General features: G+C 36.1%; 1 protein-coding gene across 19 annotated transcripts in view; it reads left to right on the forward strand.

The window, feature by feature from the left end:
• The window catches only part of SLC4A10 (solute carrier family 4 member 10), a 363956-nt gene that overhangs the window by 83780 nt on the left and 259218 nt on the right, over positions 1 to 20958 (forward strand). For 10 of the 19 annotated variants that reach the window (XM_054679075.2, XM_016949950.4, XM_016949946.4 and 7 more), the window contains exon 2: positions 3943 to 4078. The exons of the other annotated variants lie outside the window; for them this stretch is intronic. In XM_054679075.2, coding sequence (XP_054535050.1) covers positions 3998 to 4078 — 81 coding nt within the window. In that variant the 5' untranslated portion in view covers positions 3943 to 3997. The remainder of the gene's footprint in view (positions 1 to 3942; positions 4079 to 20958) is intronic. 19 annotated transcript variants of the gene reach the window in all.

Below are 20958 nucleotides of genomic sequence, written 5' to 3' on the forward strand. Positions count from 1 at the left end.
AATATTCAGTGGTTACATGGCATTACACTTTTGGTGTTCCATAATTTAATTAAACTTTCTCTTATTGTTTCTACTTTTTCTTTACTTAAATAATGTAGCACTAAACATCTTTGAGCATAAATCTTAATCTGCCCTATTGCCTTCAGACAGGAAATACTAAGATGAACGACTGAACATTTTTAAGACTCAATACATTTTGCCAAGTTATCTTGAGAAGATGAACTAATTTACACTTTTTAAAGCAGTAGTATGTAAAACAAAATGAATTACTTGTATTTACTGAGGTATTTGAAGCAAGTCACTTTTGAATATAAATAAAAGGTAAATTCTTTATGATAAAAGTAAACTTTAATATAGAAAACTTGTGATTCTTATAGTTTTTTTTACTGTTTCTCAACCTAAAAATATTAAAATGAATGCTATTTGAATTACTAAGATATGGTATATTTATACAAAAATATAATTTCAAACAGTGACTTATACTGGGGAAAACTAGGAAACAGGAATTCTGAATTTTGACCTTGGCCCTACTAATAACTGACCTTGGGTATGTCACTTAACTTCCCTAGATTTTAGTTTTCCCCATCTGTAAAATAAGTGCATTGGATCACATGATCCCTTAGAGATGAAAAGCAAGAGCTAAATGAGTAGTAATTATTATAAAGAAGTTCTTGCTCTTTTTAAGATGCTCATCTTTTATTATTTGAGATGTTCTTATGTGCAGCAAGTCATCAAATAAATAGAGGTACCCTCAATGTATGCTTTTTACCCTGCTGTGGTCTGAATGTTCTTGCATCTCCAAAGTTCATATGTTGAAAATGTAGTCACCAATATAAGGGCATTAGGTGAGACATTTGGGAGATGATTAGACCATGAAGGCAGAGACCTCATAAATTGAATTAGTGCCCTTATAAAAGAGGCCCCAGAGAGTTGCCTTGCCCCCTTTTCTTCCATGTGAGGTTAGAGTGAGACTTCTCAGCCTTGGAAGCTGTGAGAAATAAATATTTGTTGTTGTGGCATTTTGTTATAGCAGCCCAAATGGACTAAGATACACTCTTTTGGCTCTCTCTTCATTCAGTCCAAGGGTGTTCTGCTAGGTTTTGGCTACTCTTCATTTCTTTTATCAAATATTTGTTAAGGCTTATTAGGGCCTAAAGTCTAGAGGCATTCTGCTTTACTATTATGACCATATCTTAATAATACTGGTATGAGTAACATACTGTATGAGTAAATAATTTGTTTTAGAGCAATGGTTTTCTAAAAATGGGAGATCATAGTTTTTAGTAATTAATTGTGTTAAGTTACTATTAAGAGGGTCAAGTAATAGATGTTAAGTAATTTTTTGGATTAAATAGATCTTATCAACTAGATAATAGAGAGATTAAGAGCTGCTTTGCACTCAGGTTTCATGTTTTTATTGCAAAGATCAATTGTGCTTACAAGAAAACACTGAAGGAAATTGGGGATTATATATACTAATTAATAACATCCAGAGAACGATAAAAATATCAGTGTTTGTATTCTTGCTGTGACAAAATACCTGAAGGAAAAGTTCAATATTCTTATTTTTCATTATTGATTCATTTGATAACTTTGATATGTAATAGTATAGGAGATTAGGAATGAACCTTGCTTGACGTTTCACTTTTCCTCATTTCTCACATTCAATCCCTGAATTCTATCTTTTTTCAATAAGATGTGTATTTGGATCTATTCATTTCTCTTCATTCCTATTGCCACTTCTTTGGTTCAGGCCATCATCATCCCTTGATTGAAATTATTTAACATTCTCCTGATTTGTCTCCCGTCCTCCAGTTTTGTTTTACTCAATTGATTGTCTATAGAGTAGCCGGGATATTTTAAACCTGATTATGCTGACGGTTTCTCATTTCCCTAAGGGTAAATAAAGCTCACACTCTTTAAATGGCTCCTGACGCTTACCGTGACTGGGCCTCACTTCTCATCTCTTCCCTCTGTTCTTACACTTTATGATCTAACCTATGTTGTATTTGCCATTCCTTGAATGTGACTAGATCAGAATCTTCTGTTTTAACAGTACTTCCCTAAGGAAATCTTTTCTGATCCCTAGATTAGGGTAGGATGCCTTGCTACGACTTTCATGTCAACTTTTAATTCTTCAGTTATAACAAAACATGCTTGTTTCATTTATCTGCTTTCTGTGATGGCAGGTTTTGTGTTGTTTGTTATGGAGTCCCTAGCACCTATATAGTACCTGACACATAGAAGATATTCAATATTTTCTACAGGAAAGAATGAATATAGAAAGAGAGACGATGTAGCTTAGGAAGGCTTTATTGAGAAGATAGGTCTTAAAGGATGAGTACCTATTTTGATTATAATAAGAGGGTAAATACTACATAGATGGAAATATTTGTTTACATGTGATTTTTCATTCAGATATGTTATAGTATACATACAGCAGAATACCAAGCTCTGTGTCTCCAACCTGTGCAGTTAGAGTCAGTAGTTTTTCTAAAAGTATAATTTGGATCAGCCCAGTTTCTTAAGACTCATTGTGACTAGTCTCCATCAAATGTTGTGAGTGAAAGAAGGGAAACTATTCACAGGTAAATAAAGTGTTCATAGAGTCGTGAATTCAGGCTGTTCATAATGTGAGGGCTGTTTCAGGATGATATGTTGTACTTGGTGTCTTAATTTTGAATGTAGTTGAATTGACTATAATCTTAGTCTTTTTTTATTTTTGGATTGTGTTTTCTTTAGTTATAAAACACAACCTTTTGTCACACGGTAAAGAGAAAGCATTTCCAATTATAATTTTTGAGATATTGATTCTATGTTAGAACACTTTATCAATCTTAAAGTTCCCTGATTCTGCTATGTTGTGGTAAAAGAAAACAGTACTCAAACTTTAATAAATAAGACACAGTGAAAATCCATAGTAAAAATGCCAACAACTTACATAGGTTTCATTACTAGACTTAACCGTGCAGTTTTAGCATTTGATAATACCACATTATCTTTTGCATGTAAACTCTTTAGAAGAAGATATTAAATAAAAAGATAAAATGTATATTGGTATGAAGAATCTGAAACATAAATGAAATCCCTGAAAATTAAAAGGTGAATATGTATTTACCTATTTACTATTTACACAACTATCAAAGATTGCCAAAATAAAAATCCTGTATAGGCGCTCATCATTTTGATGGGTAGATAAGTCGTGATACCCATAGTTTGGAAGGAAGATTCCTTCAAGAGAGTACAATTTTGCTTGGTAAATCTTTTGCATGTTAAACTTTTTAGAAGAAGAAATTAAATAAAAATATAAAATGTATGTTGGTATGAAGAATCTGAAACATAAATGAAATTCCTGAAAATTAAAGGGTGAATATGTATTTACCTATTTACTATTTATACAACTATCAAAGATTGCCAAAATAAAAATCCTTTTTAGGCACTCATCATTTTGATGGGTGGATAAGTGATGATATTCAGAGTTTGGAGGGAAAATTTCTTTAAGAGAGTATAATTTTGCTTGGTAAGTCATAAAGCCTAAAGCTTAGTCACATATAGAGAAAGCTGCCTAATAATTAAGAGTTGACATTTTAACATGGTATTTGCAACAGACACATTGGATACTTAATTAAATGGAAAACTGCTTATTTTTAAAGGACTGAAAAAATTCAACTCTCCTTGGCAAATGAAGTCTTCATAGTATCAGAAATGGGAAATCTGAAGGATGTGGCTCATTCTCTGTTTCGATGATGCAGAATTGCTCTAAGCAGTAAGCTTACAGTTTTCAGACAGCATCAGCAGATACAACTGTGTCAGTCTCTCTTAGTATGGGGTGTTTGTAACTGCACAGGGGAGATGATAAATAGTATATGTGATTTGATATCTTGATGATGGCTTAAACAGATACTGATGGACAGATCTGTTGTTTGATATTTTTTTCACTAGCCCTGAAGATGCTGAGACATAGAGATGGCTGTGATTATCTTTTGTAAGACAGGAAATGCAGTCTTTAGGGGTTTCTGGAAGTAGAAAGGTCATGCAGTCTGGAACCTGTGAGCCTTTTCAATCTCTAAGTCATCAGGTATGACCTCATGAATTATGATGATAATATTAGAATGTAGGGTGCTTGCTTTTTCTAGTTCTTACTCATTGAAAATATATTCATTAATGTAATTGTTTATTGTCAGACTTTCCTTAGGATATTTGAACAAGTAAGATTTATGGCAGCTAAACAATATGATTATTAGAAATGTGTGTGTATGTGTGTGCCTGTGTGTGTGTATGTGTTTAAATTTGTGTTTACTTTAGCTTTTTGGGGGAGAGGGCGGTAAAGGAAGAGATTCTTTGAATGTGATTAAAAGCAAGGTTTGGGGCACTTCAGATTTTTCCAGATTAAGCCTGAATAGAGTCAATCTTTATATTTTACTTCAAGTGATAAAAATAGTATAAATTGATCAAACTGATAAGGATACATCGTAGCTAGCTGCTTACAGATACTGATATATTGCAAATATTTTTATTATTTGGAATTTCTTAACCATAGAAACTGATGCTGCTACCATTGTAGTGTGCTACATAGCAAAGAAAGTTTGGTGAATAGAATCATCTTTGTCAGCATCTGACCTATAAACTAATTTCCTGAAATTTATGTTGCATTATCTGAACTGTTGTAAAGACACTGGTTTTAATCATTTCTCAGATCTATTGAAATATTGATGCTCTTGGTGCTTTTAAGGTAGATATATACTAACGTATTGTTCATAGAAGAAAGGAGACTATAAATCTGTTTTTCACAAAGAAAGCTTGTGTCATTTAAGCTTGTTGAAGATTTTTTGACCCAGAGAGCTTCGTCCTTTGCTTACTTTCATTTTCAAACTGAAAATACTTGACTATGTTAAACATGCAAATGATTTGGATTTCGGTGTCCATTTTGTACTGAAACTCTGCCATTTATTTTAAACTATTTTCACCCATCAAGTTATATATAATGCATTTAACTTTGATTTGTTATAGCATGTCCTCAGAATTATATACTTGGATAAGAAACTACCTATATTTGACATTCAGATTTTGAAAGAAATATATTTCATTTTTCAAAATATTATACATGCTTCTGCCTCAATGTTAGAGAACTTTTCAGGTACTCCATATTAAATGATCAAAAAGAGAGAAATATATTGCAGCAGTTCTCAACAGCAAGATGGTTTTGTCTTCATGATTCTGTAGCCTGATTGTAATTTAATGCCTTATCAGGGTGAAAGGACATAGATTAAAAAATGAATATATTTAAGGAAGTCTGAAACAATGAATTGATTCAGTTAAGGGGTTTCTCCTTTTTAATTAAAAACACATTCTGCCTACTGATATTGACTATAATTTATATGTTATTCAGGCTACTTAGCCAGCTTATATTCTTATTAGTAGGGAAGATTGGCATATTCTTAAGCTTGATTAATTTTGAAATGATTTGAATATACCTTTTAATTGCAACAAAACATGTCTAATCTGTTAGAATTTATTTCCAGTATTTGCATGTATTAGTCATTATGAGTACATTCTGTTTCTTGGCATTGCTTTGGGATTCCTCTTGGTATTGGTTTCACAGCATTCTGCTATTTTTCACTGTATTCCTGACCTTTCAAGAGAACCAAACTGTAAAGATTTTTAGTTACTTTCCGTTAGTGGCATTTAAATGAGGATATCTTGATAATTTTGTAAGGTGGAAAAAAATTACTATTTTAGAATTGTCATTTCTGTCACAAATCAGAGAAATTTTTCTCTATTACTATTTCAAAATATACTACAATAAAAAGCAAAGACTGGTTAGAATGTAGTTAAATGCAATGTCAATCTTTCTTCTTGCATGGCAAGATAATCTTGATCTTTGGAATGATAAAACTGATTGTAAACTTGCCCAGTAATGATTGGTCATCTTCCTTACAAAGGCTGCCTTCGTTTATACTATTTTACATGCATTTCATTATACATCATAAAGGTTTTAAAGGTAAACTGCCTATAAAAACTATTTGAGTAATTCTTCAATTCAGTAAACATAGTAAAGGCTGAGCATTGCATGATACTGTATGTATTTGGTGTTATGAGGAATGCAGAAAAGAAAAAGTCATTTCCTGCTTTCAAGGAGATTAGAAAATGTATACAATAAATTGTGTTCACATTTTGAATGGACTTTTGATAGGCAGTATGCTACAATCAGTTTTAACTTAATCTATAAGCTGATGAATCCTAGAAGGAGTTACATGTAACCTTTTTTCCTCATGTAAATTTCTTGATATTAGATAAATGAAGGCTTAGGTCAAACTGTATCATTATGCATCCCATAACTTTATTGAAAATTGCATTAAAGACTTTTAGAGTGCATAATTTCTTGTATAGGGCTTTATAAACTGTGAATCAGTAAAATAGCAAAATAGCTTTGCATGTTGTATAAGCCATCACTCTCAGTATGAGACTGAAGGTGGACCCAGTCCACTGGCAGGAGGTAGAAGTATCAGCTCAACATAGAGACTTGATCAATCCTGTCTAATTCCAGGCTCAGTGTGGGTAATTAAGTATCATGGAAGGGGTTTTGACTTTATAGGGATAAAACTTGGAAATAAAGAGTAGCAAATATGGAAGTATCTGTTACTAACTAGGTCATTTGGAGAGTCCTTTGAATAAAATGGGGGAATAGGATTTACCTCAGGTTCTGAGAAAGCGGATCAGGACCAACTAATTATGGAAGTGGACCTTAGCTGCTGCTTGGTGAACAGTCAGGCATTACTCTCTTCTCTTTCATTCCAATATGTTTGCTGAAAGTTGCAGGAAGGTGGGTAGAGAAGATGCAAAGCCCTTGTTTCCCCAGAATCCCAAACTGGAACACGCTGCCTGATAGTGCCTCCAAAGTGCCTGTTTCCTTGTATTAGAGCAATAGAAAATTGATTTGCAAATTCTTCTGGTTTGTAATGGCTGGCTGCAGTAAGAGGCTTGTGCAATGGTTCAGTGTCTGGACTGCCATGTTCTCTGGGTTCAAATCTTAGCTATGCTACTTACCGGCTGTATGATCTTGGCTTGTTTCCTGATATGTAATATAGGGATAATAATGGCACCTACCTCAAAGAGTTGTGGTAAACATTGAGTTAATGTATGTGAAACACTTATAAGAGTACCTGACATATATCAAACATATTATTGTCAACATCCTTTGTCGACAGACTTTGTTATAGACATTCTAAGAGGTTGGATGGGCTATTGGCAAGACTTTGTAACAGTCATCATGCAGTTTAGTTTTGTTCCCTCTCCCTTAATCTCTTTATCAAATAAGAAATTCAGCCAAAAATATATGCTACACTGAAATATAGTTATAAAAATGCAAACAAAGAACAACATGCTATATCCGATTCAATTCTAACATTTACTGACAATAAGAATTGTGACTTGATGAAAGATTTTGTGTTTAAACTTTACAACTACCTGCTAGGCTGATCCAAACTCTCTTAGAATTCTATGTGTGCAGATTCTTTGCTTCTCTGTATTACACCAACTACTTTATTCATGACTGAAAGATTACTAGGACTTTGGGAAAATTTAACAGCAACTTAAGGTCTTTCTTGTTTATTGTTTAAGACTAAAATTAAGGGGTAAAGAAAAGCCTTTCTTTGAAGGCTTAAAAAAATAATAGGGGCAAATTTACCTAGCATAGATTTAGTGATACTTAGTCATCAAAAATGTCCAAGACAAAAAATTTTACCGAAAGTCAAACACAACTTGTTTTTAATAATTTTATTTCTTGGCATTTTTATTCTAGATGAAACACTAAATGAAATATATTATAAATGGAATGCTACATATATAAGTAGAACAATTCAAGTTCCCATTTGATAGAGTATAATATTTTGAATTGCTGGTGATTATTTAATGTAAAAACATTTATCTGCTTAAAATTCTCAATAAACTTCAAAGAGAAGTGAGTAATATGATATTTGGATTAAATTTATATGCTTAAATATGGCATTTTGTTACATCTCTGAATTTCACTTCTCTCCTCTGAAGAAATTTCCTCAGTGTGCTGCTGTTTCCCCCAAATTGGCAGAGTCAGTTGAATCTCAGAATAATGCAATTTTTAAAAACAAACATACAAAATCCTACAATGTTCTAGAAAGAATTGTACTGGGCAAGGATATAAAAGTCTGTAGGTCTCTGCCTTCAGGAGGTCACAGGTAATGGGTTGTAACTACAAAATACAAGTAACTATGGCAGAATATGAAAGTAGTGAATGCCATGAGGTAGTCTTGAAGACTGGCCAAAATAGAGAGAAAAGGTCATTTCAGGCAGAGGAAACAACATCATTAAAGGTAGGGAGGCAGAAAGCAAATAATAGAATAGTTCATTTTGGCTATAGCCTAGTGGGATAACTTAGACTCACCACAGGAAAGGTTTGTTGGGACCAGATAAGTGTAGAATCTTGAATGCTAGACTATGATTTCTAAACTGAGAACATTTCTTTGCTGATGTACTTATTCCTGGAAAAAACAAAATAAAAAAAACAAAAGAGCAGTACCTATATTTTGAAGTCATTTTCAGAGCTCTAACCCTCTTGAGACTTTGAGAATGAAAATTAAATTCCTGAGTAGATTTAGTAGTTAGTAGACAAGGTAGGGGGTAGAAACAAACTGAAGGATTTTAATAAAATTTTCTATCAAAATTGCACATGAGAGCATTTCTCAGTCTATCCACAAGCACTCAAAAGTCCTAGATTTCAGATCCTAAGAGACCTCCTGCTTGTCCGTGATGTAAACTCCATTTTATTGGTACGTAATCTGATTTAGCTTTGGCTTTGTTTTTGACATTTCCTAAAGCAAGGACAATCTAGTGGGATCATTTTAATACAATGAATACTCATGTTACTATGGTGAATAGTTGGATAAAAAGGACTTTGTCTTAGGGAAAATTGGAAATTAAAATTACCATTTTGAATCACGGAAGTCGTTGAATATTTTACCTTTGTTCTCTGTTCATTTAAAAATCATAAAGTAAACCATGTTTGCAAATACTTTTAATATCGCCTTCTTCTACTCCATACACCAGAGGCATTTTAGTATTGCCTGAGGTTAGTAAAAAAGCTGGATACCTTCCAAGAGCAGATTTCCTTTAGATGTGACAGCTGGGATGTGACTTTTGGTATCAGATGCAGGAAGACGTCATTTGTACATGGTAATTGTGAAAAAATTGGAACTTATTACTCTCACTTAGTATAAATGATCCATAAAAAGTATGTCAGAAGTAAAACTCCTGGAATTCTACAGGGAGAGTTAAAATAAAACCAGACACAGGTGCTCATCTGACTCTATTTTTAGAACAATAGGAGACTCATATAACTGAGAATGCTCTGTACTTCCTGTATAAATCTACATTATTTGAAAGTCGTATTTTCTAGAAGTTCCTGTGAAGTTGTACTTATTAATCTTTGCAACTTCACATTGCCTAGGAAAGAGCCATTCACCTGGTAGGAACCCAACAAATTTTCAGTGCTTGTCTTAGAATCATAGTCCCATTTCTGAAAGAAACCTTGAATATCATTGGGCTTCAAGTTGTTCTAAAAATGTTTAAGCATTTAAACATGGTTTTCTTTCTCAAAAAGCAAATAGAAGGCATTTAGAGGAAAAGGACCCTTTCTTCACCTTAAGACTTTTAAAAATGGCAATATGGGAAGATTAATAAGAAGAATAAGTTAAGGGAGAATTCAATATTCCTCCATGAAACTACACTTTCTAAAAGGCAACAGAGGCTGGTTCCAGTGAAGCATATTATGATGTGTGGCATGTAAATGTATATCATTATCCCTACTCATTTTTTTCCCCAAATTCAATTTAATCTCATAAGAATTTATTGAGGCTACTGTATAACATGGAGGAAAGCTGTATACCACAGTAGCAAGGAGCTAGGGCTCCAGAGTGGGACTCCTGTGTTATGATCCCATATCTTCCACTTTACTGGCAATTTTTATCTTAGGAAGTTACTTAATCTCTCTTTTCTTCAGTGTTTTCACCTGTGAAATGAGGACACTAATATGTTAATCTCTAGAGTTGTAATGAAAATCAAGTAAAATAATAAATTAATACTTCAAACAGTGCCTAGAGTGTTTGATACAGTGCCTAGCTTAATAAACATTGGTTATTATAATTATCCCCACTGAACTAGGTAAATGCTACAAATATGTATGTGTATATTTGTGTGTATACACACAAATATGCATATATGTACACACACATACTCTACATCCTATGTAAACACAATTTTAGTATGTATGTATGTCTATACATACGTATACATTCTACCTTAAGTATATATAGTATACTGAAAAAGAAATTTAGTAGCTTGCCCAAGATCAAAATTGCCAGCAAAGGATAGGAAAATTTGAGTTTCAAACCCAGAAAGTCTAGCTCTACAGCTGTTGGCCTTAACTACTGTTTCATACTGTTTAGAGTATAGACACCTGAATTAGATAGCCATGTATAAATTAGCATATTCTAAATGCCAAATTGAGACTAAAGACATGAAGGTAAACTGAAACTACTGTGAAAGACTTAATGGAAGAATTGTGACTTTTATTTTATTTTAAGTTCTGGGGTACATGTGCAGGATACGCAGGTCTGTTACATAGGTAAATGTGTGCCAAGGTGGTTTGCTGCACCTATCAACCCATCACCTAGGTATTAAGCCCAGCATGCATTAGCTATTTTTCCTTATGCTCTCCCTCTTCTCGCACACCCCGCAGCAGACCCCAGTGTGTGTTTTTCCCCTGCCTGTGTCCATGTGTTCTCATCTTTCAGCTCCCAGTGAGAACATGTGGTATTTGGTTTTCTGTTCCTGCATTAGTTTGCAGATGATAATGGCTTCCAGCTCCATCCATATCCCTGTAAAAGACATGATCTAATTCCTTTCTATGGCCACATAGTATTCCAGGGTGTCTATGTACCACATTTTCTTTATCCAGCCTATCATTGATGGGCATTTGGGTTGATTCCATGCCTTTGATATTGTTAATAGTGCTGCAATGAATATACGCACGCATGTATCTTTATAATAGAATGATTTATATTCCTTTGAGTGTATACCCAGTAATAGGGTCAAATGGTATTTCTGGTTCCAGGTCTTTGAGGAATTGCCACACTGTCTTCTACAATGTTTGAACTAATTTACACTCCCACCAAAAATGTAAAAGTGTTTCTGTTTCTCCACAGCCTCGCTAGCATCTGTTGTTTCTTGACTTCTTAATAATCACCATTCTGACTGGCATGAGATGGTATCTTATTGTGGTTTTAATTTGCATTTCTCTAATAATCAGCGATATTAAGCTTTTTCTAAATATGTTTTTTGGCTGCTTATATATCTTCTTTTGAGAAGTGTCTGTTCATGTCCTTTGCCCACTTTTTGATGGGGTTTTTTTTTCTTCTAAATTTGTTTATGTTCCTTGTAGAGTCTGGATACTAGGCCTGTGCCAGATGGATGGATTGCAAAAATCTCCCATTCTGTAGGTTGTCTGTTTTCTCTGATGATAGTTTCTTTTGCTGTGCAGAAGTTCTTTAGTTTAATTAGATCCCATTTGTAAATTTTTGCTTTTGTTGCAATTGCTTTTGATATTTTTGTCATGAAATCTTTGCCCGTGCCTATGTCCTGAATGGTATTGCCTAGATTTTCTTCTAGGGTTTTTATAGTTTTGGGTTTTACATTTAAGTCTTTACTCCATCTTGAGTTAATTTTTGTATAAGATGTAAGGAAAAGGTCCATTTTCAATTTTCTGCACTATTTATTAAATAGGGAATCCTTTCTCCATTGCTTGTTTTTGTCAGGTTTGTTGAAGATCAGATAATTGTAAATGTATGGTCTTATTTCTGAGTTCTCTATTCCGTTCCATTGGTCTATGTGTCTGTTTCTGTACCAATACCATGCTGCTTTGGTTACTGTAGCCTTGTAGTACAGTTTGAAGTTGGGTAGGGTGATGTTGCCAGCTTTATTCTTTTTTGCTTAGGATTGTCTTGACTATACCAGCTCTTTTTTGGTTCAATATGAATTTTAAAATATTTTTTTCTAATTCTGTGAAGAATGTCATTGGTAGTTTAATCATTGAATCTACAAATTACTTTGGGCCGTATGGCCATTTTCATGATGTTGATTCTTCTTATCCATGAGTGTGGATTGTTTTTCGATTTGTTTGAGTCCTCTCTGATTTCCTTGAGCAGTGGTTTGTAGTTCTCCTTGAAGAGGTCCTTCACATTCCTTGTTAGCTGTATTCTAGGTATTTTATTCTCTTTGTAGCAATTGTGAATGGGAGTTCATTCATGATTTGGCTTTATGCTTGTCTGTTGTTGGTGTATAGGAATACCTGTGATTTTTGTATGTTGATTTTTTATCCTGAGATTTTGCTGAAGTTGCTTATCTGCTTAAGAAGCTTTTGGGCTGAGATGATGGGGTTTTCTAGGTATGGAATCATGTCATGGGCAAAGACAATTTGATTTCTTCTCTTTCTATTTGAATACGCTTTATTTATTTCTCTTTGCCTGATTGCCCTGGCCAGAACTTCCAATACTATTTGAATAGGAGTGGTGAGAGAGCATCCTTGTCTTGTGCCAGTTTTCAAGGGGAATGCTTCCAGCTTTTGCCCATTCAGTATGATATTGGCTGTGAGTTTGTCATAAATGGCTTTTATTATTTTGAGGTATGTTCCTTCAAACCTAGTTTATTTAGAGTTTTTAAGACGAAGGGATGTTGAACTTTATCAAAGTCCTTTTTCTGCATCTAATGAGATAATCATGTGGTTTTTTTCTTTAGTTCTGTTCATGTGATGAATTATGTATATTGATTTGCATACGCTGAACCACCCTTGCATCCCAGGGATGAAGTAGACTTGATTGCGGTGGATAAGCTTTTTGATGTGCTGCTGGATTCATTTTGCCAGCATTTTCTTGAAGATTTTTGCATTGATATTCATCAGGGATATTGGCCTGAAGTTCTCTTTATTTGTTATATCTCTCCCAGGTTTTGGTGTGAGGATGATGCTGGCCTCATAAAATGGTTTACAGAGGAGTCCCTCCTTTCCAATTGTTTGGAATAGTTTCAGAAGAAATGGTACCAACTCCTCTTTGTACCTCTGGTAGAATTCAGCTGTAAATTCATCTGGTCCTGGGCTGTTTTGTTTGGGAGGCTATTTTTACTGCCTCAATTTCAGAACTTGTTATTGGTTATTGGTTATTCTTCAGGGAATCAACTTCTTTGTGGGTCAGTGTGAGGAGGGTGTATGTGTCCAGGAATTTATCCATTTCTCCTAGATTTTCTAGTTTGTTTGCATAGAGGTGTTTATAGTATTCTCTGATGGTTGTTTGTATTTCTGTGATATCCCCTTTATCATTTTTACTGTGTCTATTTGATTTTTCTCTTTTTTCTTCTTTATTAGTCTAGCTAGTGGTCTAGCTATTTTATTAATTTTTTAAAAAAATCACCTCCTGGATTCATTGATTTTTTGAAGGGTTTTTTTGTGTGTCTCTCTCCTTCAGTTCTGCTCTGATCTTGCTTATTTCTTGTCTTCTGCTAGCTTTGGGGTTTGTTTGCTCTTGGTTCTCTGTAAATAGTTCTTTCAGTTGTGATGTTAGGATGTGGGTTTGAGATATTGCTAGCATTTTGATGGCAGCATTTAGTGCTATAAATTTCCCTCTTAACACTGCTTTAGCTGTGTCCCAGAGATTCTGGTATGCTCTCTTTGTTCTCATTAGTTTCAAAGAACTTCTTGATTTTTGCCTTAATTATTTTATTCACCCAGAAGTCATTCAGGAGTGGGTTGTTCAATTTCCATGTAGTTGTGTAGTTTTGAGTGAGTTTCTTAATTTTGAATTCTAATTTGATTGTGCCATGGTCTGAGAGACTGTTGTGATTTCAGTTCTTCTGCATTTGCTGAAGAGTGTTTTACTTCCACTTATGTGATCAATTTTAGAGTAGGCACCATGTAGTGCTGAGAAGAATGTATATTCTGTTGTTTTTGGGTGGAAAGATCTGTAGATAACTATCAAGTTCACTTGATGCAGAGCTGACTTCAAGTCCTGAATATCTTTGTTGATTTTCTGTCGTGATGATGAGTCTAATATTGACAGCAGGGTGTTATTATCGCCCACTGTTTTTTTTTATTATTATACTTTAAGTTTTAGGGTACATGTGCACAATGTGCAGGTTAGTTACATATGTATACATGTGCCATGCTGGTGTGCTGCACCCATTAACTCGTCATTTAGCATTAGGTATATCTCCTAATGCTATCCCTCTCCCCTCCCCCCACCCCACAACAGTCCCCAGAGTGTGATGTTCTGCTTCCTGTGTCCATGTGTTCTCATTATTCAATTCCCATCTATGAGTGAGAACATGCGGTGTTTGGTTTTTTGTCCTTGCGATAGTTTACTGAGAATGATGATTTCCAATTTCATCCATGTCCCTACAAAGGACATGAACTCATCATTTTTTATGGCTGCATAGTATTCCATGGTGTATATGTGCCACATTTTCTTAATCCAATCTATCATTGTTGGACATTTGGGTTGGTTCCAAGTCTTTGCTATTGTGAATAGAGCCACAATAAACATACATGTGCATGTGTCTTTATAGCAGCATGATTTACAGTCCTTTGGGTATACCCAGTAATGGGATGGCTGGGTCAAATGGTATTTCTAGTTCTAGATCCCTGAGGAATCGCCGCACTGACTTCCACAATGGTTGAACTAGTTTACAGTCCCACCAACAGTGTAAAAGTGTTCCTATTTCTCTACATCCTCTCCAGCACCTGTTGTTTCCTGACTTTTTAATGATTGCCATTCTAACTGGTGTGAGATGGTATCTCATTGTGGTTTTGATTTGCATTTCTCTGATGACCAGTGATGATGAGCATTTTTTCGTGTGTCTGTTGGCTGCATAAATGTCTTCTTTTGAGAAATGTCTGTTCATATCCTTTGCCCACTTTTTGATGGGGTTGTTTGTTTTTTTCTTGTAAATTTGAGTTCATTGTAGATTCTGAATATTAGCCCTTTGTCAGATGAGTAGGTTGCGAAAATTTTCTCCCATTTTGTAGGTTGCCTGTTCACTCTGATGGTAGTTTCTTTTGCTGTGCAGAAGCTCTTTAGTTTAATTAGATCCCATTTGTCAATTTTGGCTTTTGTTGCCATTGCGTTTGGTGTTTTAGACATGAAGTCCTTGCCCATGCATATGTCCTGAATGGTAATGCCTAGGTTTTCTTCTAGGGTTTTTATGGTATTAGGTCTAACGTTTAAGTCTTTAATCCATCTTGAATTAATTTTTGTATAACGTGTAAGGAAGGGATCCAGTTTCAACTTTCTACATATGGCTAGCCAGTTTTCCCAGCACCATTTATTAAATAGGGAATCCTTTCCCCATTGCTTGTTTTTCTCAAGTTTGTCAAAGATCAGATAGTTGTAGATATGCAGTGTTATTTCTGAGGGCTCTGTTCTGTTCCATTGATCTATATCTCTGTTTTGGTACCAGTACCATGCTGTTTTGGTTACTGTAGCCTTGTAGTATAGTTTGAAGTCAGGTAGTGTGATGCCTCCAGCTTTGTTCTTTTGGCTTAGGATTGACTTGGTGATGCGGGTTCTTTTTTGGTTCCATATGAACTTTAAAGTAGTTTTTCCAATTCTGTGAAGAAAGTCATTGGTAGTTTGATGGGGATGGCATTGAATCTATAAATTACCTTGTATCTCCCACTGTTATTGTGTGGGAGTCTAAGTCTCTTCATAGGTCTCCAAGAATGTGTTTTATGAATCTGGGTGCTCCTGTATTGGGAGCATATATAATTAGGACAGTTAGCTCCTCTTGTTGAATTGAACCCTTTACCATTATATAATGCCCTTCTTTGTCTTTTTTGATCTTTGTTGGTTTAAAGTCTCTTTTGTCAGAAACTAGGATTTCAACTCCTGCTTTTTTCTGCTTTCCATTTGCTTGGTAAATTTTCCTCCATCCCTTTATTTTGAGCCTATCTGTATCTTTGTATGTGAGATGGATCTCTTGAATACAGCATGCCAGTGAGTCTTGACTCTTTTTTTTTTTTTCTTTTTTTTCTTGATACAGAGTCTTGCTCTGTCGCCCAGGCTGGAGTACAGTGGCATGATCTTGGTCACTGCAACCTCTGCCCCCCAGGTTCAAGTAATTCTCCTGCCTCATCCTCCCAAGTAGCCGGGATTACAGGCATGTGACACCACGCCCAGCTAATTTTTGTAGTTTTAGCAGAGATGGGGTTTCACCATGTTGATCAGGCTGGTCTTGAACTCCTGTCCTCAGGTGATCCACCCACCTCAGCCTCCCAAAGTGCTTGGATTACAGGCATGAGCCAGGACCTTGACTCTTTATCCAGCTTACCATTCTGTGTCTTTTGATTTGGGCATTTAGCCCATTTAATTGAAGAATAATATCGTTATGTGTGAATTTGATCCTGTCATCATGATGCTAGCTAGTTATTTTGTAGATTTGTTAGTGTAGTTGCTTCATAGTGTCATTGGTCTGTGTACTTCAGTGTGTTTTTGTAGTGGCTGCTAATGATTTTCCCTTCCATATTTAGTGCTTTTTTCAGGAGCTCTTACAAGGCAGGCAGGCCAGGTGGTGACAAATTCCCTCAGTATTTGCGTGTCTGAAAAGGGTTCTATTTCTCCTTCACTTATGAAGCGTGGTTTAGCCAGGTATGAAATTTTGGGTTAGAAATTCTTTTCTTTAAGACTGTTGAATATTGGCCCCCAGTCTCTGCTGGCTTATAGGGTTTCCACTGAGAGGTTTGCTGTTAGTCTGATGGACTTCCCTTTGTAGGTGACCTGGCTTTTCTCTCTGGCTGCCCTTAACATTTTTTCCTTCATTTCTACCTTGGAGAATCTGATGACTATATGTCTTGGGGTTGATCTACTCATGGATTATCTTACTGGGGTTCTCTGGATTTCCTGAATTTGAATGTTGGCCTGTCTTGCTTGGTTGGGGAATTTCCCTCGGATGATATCCTGAAGTATGTTTTCCAATTTGGTTCCATTCTTTCCATCTCTTTCAGGTACCCCAATCCGTCATAGTTTGGTCTTTTTACATAATCCTTATAGTTCTTGGATGTTTTGTTTGTTCCTTTTCATTCTTCTTTCTCTAATCTTGTCGCCTGTTTATTTCAGCAAGATAGTCTTCAAGCTCTGAGATTCTTTTCTCCATTTGGTCTATTCAGCTATTGATAGTTGTGGTTGCATTGTGAAGTTATTCTGTTGTGTTTTCACCTCCATCAGGTCATTTATGTTCCTCTCTAAACTGTTTATTCTGGTTAACAGCTCCTGTTTTATCACGGTTCTTCACTTCTTTGCATTGGGTTAGAACGTACTCCTTTAGCTTGGTGAAATTTGTTATTACTCACCTTCTGCAGCCTACTTTTGTCAGTTCATCCATCTCACCCTCAGCCCGGTTCTATGCCCTTGCTGGAGAGACGTTGTGATCATTTGGAGGAGAGAGGCACTCTGGCTTTTTGAGTTTTCAGAATGTTTGCATTGGTTCTTTCTCATCTTCATGAGCTTATCTACCTTTGACCTTTGGGGCTGCTGACCTTTGAATGGGGTTTTTGTGGGGTTCTTTTCTGTTGATGTTGCTGTTTTTTTGCTTTCTGTTTGTTTGCTTTTCTTTTAACAGTTAGGCCTCTCTTCCACAGGGCTGCTGTGGTTTGCTGGGGGTCCTCTCCAGATCCTATTTACCTAAATCCCTTCCACACTTGGAGGTGTCACCAGTGGAGGCTTCAGAACAGCAAGGATGGGAGCTCTGTCCCAGAGGAGCACCAACCTGATGCTGGCCAGAATGCTCCTGTACAAGGTGTCTGGCGACCCCTTTTGGGGGGTCTCCCCAAGTCAAGAGGCATGGGATCAGGGACTCACTTAACGAAGCACTCTGGCTACCCCTTGGCAGAGGTGGTGCACTGCTCTGGGGAAAATCCCCTTTGTCTGGTCTGCCTGGACTCTTCAGAGCCAGCAGACAGGAAAGACTAAGTCCACTGAACCCACAAGACTGCGTCCTCTCCTCCCCACAGGGCCTCCATCCCAGGGAGATCAGATTTCTCTCTGTAAACGCCTGGATGGAGTTGCTGAAATTCTCACAGGGATGCCCTGCCTGGTGAGGAGGGATGGATCCAAATCCGACCTAAAGAAGCAGTCTGGCCACAATCTGCCGCAGCTGCTGGACTGCACTGTGGGGAATTCCTCCAGGTCCAAACTATTCAGTATCCCTAGCACTGGTAGGGGAAAGCGGCCGACTGATGCTGCAGTGATGGAGGCTGTCCCTTTCCCTCAGTTCGTCTTAGGCACTCTCCAGCCTGCTGCCCGTGGTCACAACCTGAGCCTGCCGAGAGTCTGCACAGCCCTGTGCTTGGGTCCCAAGGCACTAGTGGCATGGGTTCATGAGGGGATCTTCTGATCTTCAGGTTTCACAGATCCATGGGAAAAGTGTGGTTTACCAGGCAGGTACTACAATCACTCACCTCCTCCCTTGGCTGGGGGTGGGAGCTTCCTTTGCTCTGTGTGGCTCACGGGTTGGCTGTCACTCTGCCCTGCTTTTTCTCGCTCTCCGTGGGTCACGCCAACTGCCTAGTCAGTCTCAATAGGGGAGCCCGGATACTTCAGTTGAAGGTGCAGGATTCACTTGTTTTTGTTCTCTGTTACTTGACTTTCATTGGTTTCATTGTACTTCCTTCTGGTTTCGTTTCCACTAGAAATAATATACGCACAGTTCCTGGCATAGCTTCTCAATAAATTGCAGTTATTATTATCATAATCTTTCTGATAATTTTGTCTCAATCTTCCTCAAGGTATGCAGCCTACTGTTTGCAAAAAACAAATCTGATCTATATCCATGATTTAAATCGACTGTTGGTGGCTCTTAATAGTGACTATGCATCAGAATCAAATATGTAGGTTTTTAATAACATTGAATCCCCAAATTTATTTCAGAAGCACTAAATGAAATCTATGGAGACAGAACCCAGGCTTGAATATTTTCAAAAAACATTCCAAGTAAATATAATTAGCAGACAATGTTGAGAATTGCTGCTTTACATACTGATGACTTCCATATCTATAGCTGAAATCTATACCTTAACTTCTGTTTAGTGTTGTAGACATTGCATCCTGGTAGACATCTCTGCTCATTTGTCTTATAAATATCTCAAACTTGATATGTATCAAACTAAATATACTATATTCTCTTCAAAATGTTTTTGTCTTTCATAGCATGACAACCTGACAATCATCCTCAACTTCCTTATTGCAACCTCAAAACCAATTAATCAGCAAGTTAGGTAGATTCTTTCTCTGAAGGAGTTCAAAATCTGCCCGTTCTTTTCTTTTTCTTCACCTGGACTATTGTAACCATTTCTTAACTGGTCTTTTTCTTCCCCTCACCTCAACCATCCAAAAACCAATTCACTCACTTCTGAGCTGCCAGAGTACTCCTTCTAAAATGTAAACCAGAATCAGGGGTTTGCCTACTTAAACTCATTGAAAGGCTCACCATTACTTTCAAGATAATTTTTAGAGTTATTTTCATGGCATAAAGGCACTTAGTGCTTATTGGTCATCTCCTGCCACATCCCAAATATACTCTTCAATCACTTCATCTATACTGAGGCATTGGTAGTTTCGTCACATGTTTATTCACCACTTATTCATTTGCTGAACAGGTACTTTGTGAACATCTATTATTTCTTAAATGCTGGGGGAGCAGTGTGAACAAGATAGATATAATCTTTAGTGAAGCGTGCTATGGGAATCTGAAACAGGCAATTTACCAAATCTGGGGGTTGTCAAGAAAAGCTTCTCTGAAGTAGCGATTTTTAAACAGTCATCTTTGGTTAAATTTAGTCTTAAATTCTACTGTTTAGATAGAAAGAGGCAGACTCTCTCAAGCCTCTTAAAATGTGGTCCCTTCTGTCTTTAATGCCATTGCCCCCTCATTTATGTTTGTTTTTGTCTTGCTGACCTTTTCTTATTCCTTAGGATTTATTTACATTAAGCAGCACTTCCTTTTGAAACATTCCCACATCACTGAAACAACTAATTCTTAGTTGTTTTCTTCTAATGTTTTTCTAGATTCCAGGATTTACCTTAGTTGAAGCACCATATATGCATTATTATAGTCATTGATTTTATTCTTTCTTAACTGTGAACTGTTTAAGGGCAAAGGCATTAAATACACATCTTTTATTTCTTTAAAGCCATAACTTATATGGTGCTTGGCACATAGTTACTGCTTACTAAATTTTTTGTTGAATAAGAAAATGCAGAATGAGAATGAAATGTTCATGAGCAAATATGGCCTAAATCGCTTTGAACACTAGTAGGAATTCATATTGGCTGAGGTATGTAAGTATGGCTGGGCCAGACTCTGAGGTGCTTTAAAGTGAAATTGAGGAATTTTAGATTTTACATTTAACTAATATATTACCTTTGTAGTATGGCACATTGACTAGAAGCATTGACCTGTCTTCAAACTCTTTCCACTTTTTGTAGCTGAGTGGTCCAGGGAAACTTTTTTCACCTCTTTAAGTCTCAGAATACTCATCTGTTTTAAAGATTTTTAAGGAGATAATGTATGCAAAGTTTTAGCATTGTTCCTGGCACATTGTAAGCCTTATGATGAATGTTAGCTATTACTGTAATTATATGCAACACTGAAAAAAGTAAGACAGCTAAGGAACTAACAGTTTCAGAATGCAAAGTCAGAATTATTCAATGATTAACCATTCAGATAACAGTCAGAAAACCAAAATTTCAGTTCTAGTTCTAGCTCTCCTATTGGCTTGCCTGTATCTTAATTTTCTCCTACAAAAAAATTACAGTAAAAATACTAGATTTATGCTCTTCTCACCCGGGTGGTGTAATCATTTGAGATGTCTAAAGAAAAAACTCAGTC

This window comes from Pan troglodytes, chromosome 13 (assembly GCF_028858775.2).
Source record: "Pan troglodytes isolate AG18354 chromosome 13, NHGRI_mPanTro3-v2.0_pri, whole genome shotgun sequence".
NCBI classification, from domain to species: domain Eukaryota; kingdom Metazoa; phylum Chordata; class Mammalia; order Primates; family Hominidae; genus Pan; species Pan troglodytes.